The sequence below is a fragment of the Bos taurus genome, chromosome 21, assembly GCF_002263795.3.
Source record: "Bos taurus isolate L1 Dominette 01449 registration number 42190680 breed Hereford chromosome 21, ARS-UCD2.0, whole genome shotgun sequence".
Lineage (NCBI taxonomy): Eukaryota > Metazoa > Chordata > Mammalia > Artiodactyla > Bovidae > Bos > Bos taurus.
Genome location: NC_037348.1, coordinates 27,574,525 through 27,584,519, shown reverse-complemented (window position 1 = coordinate 27,584,519; position 9,995 = coordinate 27,574,525). Strand labels below are relative to the sequence as shown.

At 51.7% G+C, this 9,995-nt stretch overlaps 1 protein-coding gene across 1 annotated transcript in view; it reads left to right on the top strand.

Annotated features, from left to right (window-relative positions):
• Window positions 1–1,220: 1,220 nt before the first annotated feature.
• The window catches only part of TRPM1 (transient receptor potential cation channel subfamily M member 1), a 100,756-nt gene continuing 91,981 nt past the window's right edge, over window positions 1,221–9,995 (top strand). Inside the window, exon 1 of the mRNA XM_059879304.1 lies at window positions 1,221–1,475. Within this exon, the coding sequence (XP_059735287.1) occupies window positions 1,401–1,475 (75 nt within the window). The 5' untranslated portion in view covers window positions 1,221–1,400. The remainder of the gene's footprint in view (window positions 1,476–9,995) is intronic.

Here is a 9,995-nt window from a genome sequence, read left to right as displayed (position 1 = left end):
GAGTGTGTGATACCCCAGGAGTCTGACTCAACACACTGGCCTGTTCCTCATTCTCCCTACCCATCCCCTTTTTTCCTGCAGCCCCCCTCCTTGTCTCCCTTCTATCCTCTGGTATTTGGGGTGGTCCTGCTCCAGGATTCCTTCTCAAGGGGAAGCCAGAGAGGGGTCAGGATGAGTGAGTCTCAGATTTCAGCAGTGATTGCAGCAGTTCACAATTCACTAAAGGTTAACAAGGTTAGGGCTTCCCTGGTGGCTCAGATGATAAAGAATCCGCCTGCAATGCAGGATACATGGGTTTGATCCATGGGTCAGGAAGATCCCCCGGAGAAGGGAATGGCTACCCATTTCAGTAGTCTTGTCTGGAGAATCCAATGGACAGAGGAGCCTGGCAGGCTATAGTCCATGGGGTAGCAAAGAATGGGACATGACTGAGAGACTAACACACACATGTTGAGGTTAATAGGAAAAGGAAATGCCAAAGCAGAGAGTCCAGCTTAGAGTGCTGTGCAGGCTCCAGCAGCTACCATTTATTTATTGAGCTAAAGCCTGTCTGTCCTTAAAAAATTCACCTATGACCTTGGGAATACGTCACTGTCCTCTGAGGCTCAGTCTTTGGGTTCAAGAGGACAGACTATCCACGTTTGCAGGGAGTGATGACACCTGTGCCCACAGAGGAGAGAGCCGGATGGGTGATGATGCTGACACAGAGCACCCCATGGGGAACACCCACCACGTGCCCACCTGGAGCTCTGGGCCAGAACTTATAACCCCATCTCCCTTAAGAAACTGAGCCCTTTTGTGGGGGGCCAGACCGGCACTCCTGAAATAGCCATGACAGAGAGGCACTCACAGAACACTCTGAGCCCCAACCCAGACTGGATAGACCATCAACAAGGATGTCTGTAACAGGCCATGACGGCATGTTAACAGCGGAGAGAGAGCGTGCCTGGAGCTGGGGGAAGGAGCTGTGACCCAAGGGGCCAGGCCTTGGTGCTGGTCTTACTTCCAGACTGGGGAATCTGAGTGCTGCCCTTGGTGGGGGTGGCCCACCCTGCAGCTGTGGGCTGTCTGCCCCCATCTGAGCCTTTTCGCTCTGCACACCCAAATCCCTCCCGTGTGACCACCCTTTGCAGCCACCACTTTCTCAAAGTGGATTTACTTTCAATCGCCATTTGCTAAATCTGCCCCCTCTAAACCTTGGGGGGATGGAGGGATTAAGCCTGATTACAGATGTTATAGAAGCGCCCCGGGGCCCCAAGGCAGGAGTCTGGAAAGAGGGCAGCTGGAATCCGCACCTGCTCCTCCTGGGCTGACCAGACTCTGGACCCCTTTGACCAGCCCTTCGGGGGCCCCCACAGGGACTGTGCCTCCACCCATCCCAGGACACGAGAAGCAGGCTCATGGGCTCCGTGAGGAAGATGAGCAGCTCCTTCAAGAGGGGTTCACTCAAGAGCTCCACGTCAGGGTCACAGAAGGTGAGTGGGCGGGCAGAGGGCCTGTGAGGAGGGGATGCTGGTCTCCCGCTGCCCTCTTTCAGAGTGCCTGGGGGTGGAGGTGGGCATCCGAGACTAGAGCTCCTGTGTCAGGACTGCTCCTCACCCTTCATGCCAGTATATCTAATGCCCACCCCTCCCAGCTGCCCCCACCATGCACATATCCCCCACGGCTCTCGAGGAGGCTACTAGGAGTGTGAGCCGTGCAGACCGTGTGGGTCTCACATTCCATTCCTCCACTGTAATGTCACCCCCTTAGCTCTCGGGGTCTTGCCTCAAAGTTCACCTTCGTTCCTCATCACATGTCTGCGGGATAACTGTGAGGACTTTGGGGAACCCTCAGTGAAGATCAGAGATGCCTCAGAGGGCCCCGGGAGGGCCATGGGGCTCCTGAGACTCAAAGCAGACTGATGGAAAGAGGTTGTGATGCGCCTGCCCCTGGGCCCCGTACAGTGCCTTGCAAAGAGGTGTGCTGACTTGAACCCTACCTGTGCTTTTCCCAGGTGACTGGACTGGGGGCCTGAGCACCCAGGGCCTTAAATGATTCTTTGAACTCAGGGGACCTGGACAGGCCAGCACTTAACCCTTACCATTCAGAGGGTGGTGAGATCCAGCCAGGAACCCAGCCTGGGCCATTCTGGGGGCCTCTGGACATCTCATCTCAGAGGCTCAGGGAGGGGGAAATCTCTGTTTTCCCTGGGGATGCCCACTGAGGGAAGGGAGTGGGGGAGGCCACAGTGCACAAACAGGGGCCTGCCCTGTGTGGGCAGCGAGGACACCCCTTTCCCACGAGCCCTCAATAGCACCCACATGCAGGCGGGCTCCAGGGCCTGGGACTTGAGCCAGGAAAGGCCTTTCCCCTGGGCTGGAAGCAGAGGGGTCATCTTGGGGCTCCCCAGGCTTCAGGCTCCCAGCTGCAAACTGGGTGAGCAGGTATGGATCAGTCTCTCACATCCCATGAGCCTGAAGATTCAGATGAAACAAATGAAAGGCTTTCTCTTCTAAATAAAGAGTTAAAATTCACTTGTCTCAGAAATAGGCAAGATCCGTCCTTTGGGGGCTCTGCGGGGGCATCTCTCTGCTTTTATGCGTGTATGAGTCAGTGTTCTTTGCAGGGACAGTGAGCACCCATGTCTTGTGCAAAATCAATATCCAAAAACCCACCACAGCATTTGGCAGGAATGAGACTCATGTGCAACCTGGGACCACGTGACCCCTTCTCCCCAAACCAAGCGTCCACTCTGTTCTCACTGATAAACTCTGAAAAGGAACAGGCTTTTGTTGTTCTTGAACATGATATCTCTTCTTGACCTGTGCCTCATGCTGGAGAGGGAATGGGAGCAGGGGAAGTCCCAAATGGTGATAGATGGGGTCTAGACTCAGGGAATTTGGCAAGAGGGGAGGAGGGGGAAGTGCTCATCTTTTGTTCAAGATTGAAAAGCACCTAACTAATATAGACACGCTCCCAACCTTCGCTGTAGGAGACATGCCATCGGTGACAAGTCCAAGAGCAGAGATCTCAGCCCCACTTCTCATTTCTGAGCAGACAGTGCCAAACTCCCAGAAAAGCCGCTTAAGGTGAAAAGTCTTAATGTCATCGTTTGCCCTATTTACAACCCTTGGGTCTGGAACTGAGAAGTACACTTGCTGACAGAAGAATGAACAACAACACCTCTGGCTTTTAAGGAAGCCACTCTTTAAAGCGGTGCTAGGAAACACCCCCAAAATCACACAGGCAGATAGTGGACTGTGCCCATTCTATTTTTTTACACACTTGGCCCTCCTTTGACATCACTAGCTCAGGGCCAGGTCCCTATTTCCTAACCCAAACCCACATTCTTCTGCCTGGTGTTCACTGAAACACACCAGGGGTCCCAAAGGGAAAAAGACCAACACAAGGTACAGCATGCACAACCTCCCTGGGGTCATCTCGTCTGGACCTTCCATTGCCAAAGGCAAATTTGGCCTTTAGTCCTTGTCTGGCCAGCTCTTCTCACCTCTAAGGCTCTTCCTATGGTCCTAGACAGACAGAGATGGCCGGCATGCAGTCCTGGGCGATGACCCAAACTCGGTGGACTTTGGAGCCCCTGGAGCTCCATTCTCAGCTGCCTGGCAGAACGGTCTCTCTTCCTGAAAAAGCCTCAAGTGTTCACACGGGAATTAGAAAATGTTTCTGTGTGTAACTCCTTGTCTGTACTTTTGTCTCCGTCTACATTTATTTAGCTGAAAGATGCAGAGGACATTTAGAGTCCACGGCCAAGGTCTTAAACACAACTAAATAATAGTCTGGCCCAGTGATTATATCTTAGAGTCAACCTTGAAAAACTGTAGTCCATGTACTCAAGGGAAGGTACACAATGCTCGCGTCAGCATTGCGTGCTGTGGAAAATCAGAAAGAACCAAACAGTCCATCTAGGAGGGTAAGGATCAGCTTCTGTTTATTCACACAATGGAACACTCTAGAGCACTTGAATAACCAAGCCAGTTATCTCAGCATGGATGCACTGAATAAAAAAGCAAACCCTGAAAGCATACTCTTTATTGAAATTCTAGAACACAGGAAAATTCCACATAAATACACATATTTCTTTAGTGTGGGGGTGGTTAGCTGTATCTGTAGTGTGCTCTCTCGTCCCCTCCTTCCCTCTTTTTAAAGAGAATAAAAATATATGAAGCACATATGGAAATTCAAAACACCTGTAACAGCAGGACTGTGGGTCTATGCTTATCTGTTGTATTAGCTGTATCTCTGATATTGAAATCAGAACCATGTTTTCATGATTTTTTAAAAAATATGCTAATACTTGCTTTTTAATATCACAACTGCTGCTGCTGCTAAGTCGCTTCAGTCGTGTCCGACTCTGTGCGACCCCATAGACGGCAGCCCACCAGGCTCCCCAGTCCATGGGATTTTCCAGGCAAGAGTATTGGAGTGGGGTGGCATTGCCTTCTCCGAATGTCACAACATAGGATTTTATTTCTTTAATTCATTCAAATGTTCATGGAAGCTTAGTCCATGCCAGACACAGTGTGAGGACTTGTGAATAGACAAAGACTTAGATTTTGTGAAGCTGATATTTCAGTGGAAGAGATGAAGTACAACAGAATGTGGTAGGAAGTAAACAGGGGTAGGATAGAGAAAGATAGGGCTGGGTAGGTGGCCATCTAATTTATAGATAGTGTCTAAATAGCTGGCATTTATACTCATGCCTTCAGTTTCAGAAGGATTCAGCTATTCAGAGAGCTGAGAGAACATTCCAGACAAAAGGGAACCAAAAACTGTGCTAATACCTTTAAAGTAGGCCTCAGGGGCAGTGAGGGTAAACCCGGGTGTCCTGACCTGGGGTTGTCCCAGCTGCGCGCATGGAGGATGAATTGTGAGTGAGGGCAAAGCACATTACAAAGCCAGGCTGAGAAGGGACTCCTGTAAAGCCGCCCCCAGGATTGTCTGAGCCTCCTTCTCGAGGTCACCATGCAGGCTGGGGTCACTGCCACCAGTCTCACCTCCTGCAATCCTGCAGCCCCTCACCTTGAGCAGTGGTGGCAGACCTTTGGCACTATGACCAGATCCAGTGCCCCACGGGTTTCTGCCTCCCCTGCTTCTCAGAGGGCATTGCTAGAACCTAGGGTGTCATGCATACCCACATAGCCTGCATTTGGAATTCACTTACAGAATTCCAAGTACGTGTGTCTTCAGTTGCTCAGTTGTGTTCGACTCTTTGCGACCCCATGGACTGTAGCTTGCCAGGCTCCTCTGTCCATGGGATTCTCCAGGCAAGAATACTGGAGTGGGTTGCCATTGGTTGCCATTTCTTCCTCCAGCAGAATTCCATATGTAAATCCAAACCATCCCCATCCCCAAGCAAGGAGGGGCCCAGCTCCCCACTCCTCTGTCATGAAGGCCATAGAGGTAACAGACTCCTACCACGACCCGTCTCTCCACGGTTGCCCCATCATCTGTGGGACAAAACCTGAAATCTGACTGTTGTGAATAGCCAATTGTTACATCTTCAACCCATTATAGACTGATACTTTCATAGAATGCAATACAAATGAACTATTAAGTGATGAAATTTTAAAAAGAGATACAAAATTCAAGCCTTAAGGTTTTAAAAAATTATTAACTGTAACAGACATCCATTGACTCCTTCAAATAGCTGCACTGGCATGGCCCTCGTGGCAGCCCTTACGGTCTACAGCCCCGTGCTCAGGGCACACTTTGAATACAAGGGTCCAGGAGACTACACGACCCCTTTAATCCCTGCCACTACCCCAGGGAGCAGGTGCTGTGGTCCCCTTTGAGGCTGAGGAAGATTCTCAGAGCAGAGCTGAACCAGGGGAGACTCAATCTGGGCCCTGTCTTTCCCCAGGCGCTGTGGTACCTGATTCTCTAGCATCTGAACGGGGCAGGGGAGTTCCCTTTTGTGTGAATATGGAGCTCTGGGGATCCCCAGGCCCAGGAACAGGCTCCATACCCCGTGTTCAAACCTGAGCAGAGTTCCCCAGGCAGCCACCCATGGGAGAAGGGCCTGGGTGATGTGGCAGAGAGCCCTTGAGTTTGGGAGAAGGTGCCACAGGTGCCCCCAGCCTGTGGACAGTCCAGTCACCCTTCACCTACGTGACAACAGGTGTTCCCAGGGATGGGGGGTCCAGCCGCTCTCTGGGGCCTGTCAGGTAGCCCACTTGCCTGCAGGTCCTAGTTCTGGTTCACTTGGACTCCTCACTGTTCGGTAGCCCTCACGTTTCGCCCAGACACAGAAAGGTCACAGGCCTGGTTCTTTCACTCTGAGAGGCCTGGGTGGGGGAGCTGTTATTCAGTCTCTAAGTAGTGTCTGACTTGGCAGCACCATGGACTGCAGCACGCCAGGCTTCCCAGAGTTTGCCCAAATTCATGTCCATTGAGTCAGTGATGCCATCCAACCCTGGGGGCGGGAGAGAGCAGGGAATGGGCTTGGAGTCACTTGCTCAAAGGACATTGCCCCTCCTTGCCCCTGCCACTCCCCCTCCCCAAAGTATCAGAGAAAGGGCCCGGGAAAGAAGCTGCCAGGGTGACAGGAGCCAAAGGGAGTTGGTTGGGCTGCAGGGTCTGTGTTTGAGGAAGTTGGAGGGGGAGTACGGGAGGGGCGAGCAGGTCTGACATTGCCCGATAACTCACAGGCCCCCAGGGCTGATGTTGGGTCCAGGCTGGGCTGAGGGGCACCCCTGGGCTGAGCAGGGGCTGAGACCTGGCGAGCCCACCACGACTGCTGTGTTGTCCAACCAGCCTGCCGCCCTTGCTTTGGGCAAATACTCAAGGGGAGGTATGACTCTGGCAGGCCAACCCCCACCCCAGTGTAAAGGGGATGCCAAACAAGAGACCCTTGGAAGGCATTCCAAACAAGGCACCCCTGTACATTCCAGGAGGAGTCTGGCCGGGCCGGTGGGGAAACATTTGGTTGCTTTGTTGAGTTGGCCTGAGAATGAAGGAAAGCCATCACAAGGTTGAGTCAAAATCTCTGATGGGTTGGGAGGGGCTGTAGGCAACCAAGATGTCCTGTTGCTTCATGACCCCCAAGAGGACCCTGTGAAGCCTAACATCAAGAACAGCCTGGAGAGAGCAGCCCCCAAACCAGAGGGACCAAGGCGTCCCTTGTTAGGGATTCACAGTGCACACCGCCATGTTAAAGGTTCTGATAAGTCTTGCATGAAAGAAACTTCCGTTTAACTCAGAGCACCCCACCAAAACCCTTTTTATGTCATCATTTTTGGAGCAGTTCAAGGGGAAGGCTGGGGACGCAGTGGCAGCCCTGTGACCTCTGACCTCCCCTTACCCTTTGGCCTGTGCTTCAGTGCACACAGCAGATCAAGCCACAAACCAAGCCCTTCACCAGAACCCCCATCCCTAGAAAGCAGCTCAGATGACCCCCCACCTCCCTGGAACCACGGCCCCTCTCCCCTGGCCTCTTTCAAAATTCCCTCCCCAGGAGATTTTCAGCTGCTAAGAAAAGTCATACTTTTCCCCACATCAGCCCTTCTGTGTCCTGAGACACATTTCCTCTTTTGAATGCAGGTAAGTGTCTGGAAAAGGCTCACGTGACCCTGAGCAGTAGGGCCTCGCTGGCACACTTGACCTTCAGCTCTAGAGCAGCCTAGAATGCTAGAAAAGAGCCTGGAGCCAGGGAGGCCTCAGTGCAAATCCTAGTTCTGCTGTGTGGCCACAGGGAAGCCACTTAACCTCTCTGGGCCTTGGTTTCCTCATCAGAAAGATGAGCTGGTTTTGGATGGGACTTTTCTAGAAAATTTCTTACTTTCTATATGTTTTATGCCATTAAAAACAGCAACAACAACAATTTGTAACATGTCACAGGTTTAATTTTTAGAACACTGGCTGAAAGGCAAACAAAACACCATTATGATCAGCTAGGAAGTTGTTGGTGCAAGTATGTCATGATTCTTTGTTCTCTGCAAACCCACCGTGGTGTTTTAGTAAAGCCAGGTGCATGCCATCCTTCCCTAGCAAGGACATCTTAGCCCTGCTGCATGCTCCTGGGACCTCTTGGAGCTCAGGAGCCAGTGATGGCAAATCAGAACATCAGGGGCAGACATCCAGCAGGGTCACCCGAATAAGGTGCCAGCTAATGAAAGCACAACAGCAGCAGGAGGGGCAGAGCCTCAGGGCAGAGGCTCCTATTCTATGTTGGCCCCAGGGAAGGAGGCACTGAGCAAGGCCTGAAGGACAGGTGGCTCAGAAGGTAAAGAATCTGCCTGCAGTGCAGGAAATCTGAGTTCTATCCCTGGGTCGGGAAGATCCCCTAGAGTAGGAAACAGCAACCTACTCCAGTATTCTTGCCTGAGAAATCCTATGGACAGAGGAACCTGGTAGGCTACAGTCCATGGAGTCGCAAAGAGTCAGACACGACTGACTAAGCGCACATAAATGCACATAACTTTACTGCAGTCAGCTTTGACCTGTTATGAAGGTTTTTTTATTCAATAGTACAAGAAAGATGGTCCAGAAGACTGAGATTTGTGATTTGGGCAGGGGGGGAGGGGAGGGGAGGGGAATTGAGCTGCATTTCACCAGATTAGACTGGATTTCACATTCTTCCATGGGCTTGGAAGAACCCCTGGCTTGAACAATGCAGTGCTTCAGTGCCTTCGAATTTTACATGGTGCTGTGACATGTATTTCACACTGTCAGGTATGATAGTATGTTCCCCTGGCAGGCTAGGAGAACACATAGGGAAACAGAGCCAGTGTCGCAGTCACTGGGGCCGCCTGCTCCCCTGAACATCCTAGAGTCTGTCAGCACCCACAAGTCCCCTGCTGCCCATCCTCCCTTACCCCACATCCAGAGGAAGCAGTGTAAGCCCCTGCTCCCTCCCATCCTCTGGAGATAATTGGCAGGTGGTTGGTACCCCACTGGCTTCTACACACTCAGACTGGAATGTACACACACATGGAGGGGTTAGTAGATGGAATCATCCTTGTGTGTGTGTGTGTCTGCTCAGTCATGTCCAATTCTTTGCTACCCTTTGGACTGTAGCCCATCAGGTTCCTCTGTGCGTGGGATTTTTCAGGCAAGAATACTGGATTTTTCAGGCATTTCCTTCCCCAGGGTATCTTCCCAACCCAGGGATCAAACCTGGGTCTACTGCATTGCAGGCAGATTCTTTACTGTCTGAGCCACCAGGGAAACCATCTTTACTCAAACAGAATCCCATAGTTCTCATCACTCACACCTTTAGCGGTCCATGTACTCTTTCAGCAGCATCCCTATAAGCCAGCAGATCTAGAGCTAAGTCTATCTTGCATTTCTGGGTATTTCATCCATATATGTGTACCTGTAATGGGGTCTTTCATTTTTCTCCCCTCCTCTTCCCTGTCTACTCGCTATGTGTGTGTAACACGGCATCATGATCATTGTGCTCCAATGAACAGATAGTAGAGTCTGTAGATGCAGAACGAATACACGTATCTCGGGGTTTTGTCAGTGTTTACTTCTAAAGATGGGATGAAAATGAATGTTTCTTTGTGTTTGTGGACGTAGATGATTTAAAACTCTTGAAATCAGCCCAAATAATTTGAAAAAACCTAGGTCGCTAAGAGTCGGACACGACTGAGGGACTTCACTTTCACTTTTCACTTTCATGCATTGGAGGAGGAAATGGCAATCCACTCCAGTGTTCTTGCCTGGAGAATCCCAGGGACGGCGGGGCCTGGTGGGCTGCCGTCTATGGGGTCGCAGAGAGTCGGACACGACTGAAGCGACTTAGCAGCAGCAGCAGCAGCAGGTCCAGAAAAGGTGACCTGCTGGACTTGGCTGGGCTTCCCTTGCCCGACAAGACCCAGCCCCACCCCATTCCCCTCAGCTCTCCAGCCACACACAGTGCTCCTCTCCTCCGGCCCACTGGTCCCGCCACCTGAGGGCTTTGCATTGGCTGTCCACTACCCTGGGCTGCCCTTCCCAGAAGCCTCACTCATTCATTCCCTCAGACACCCCATCTGTGGCAGCCACGCCCT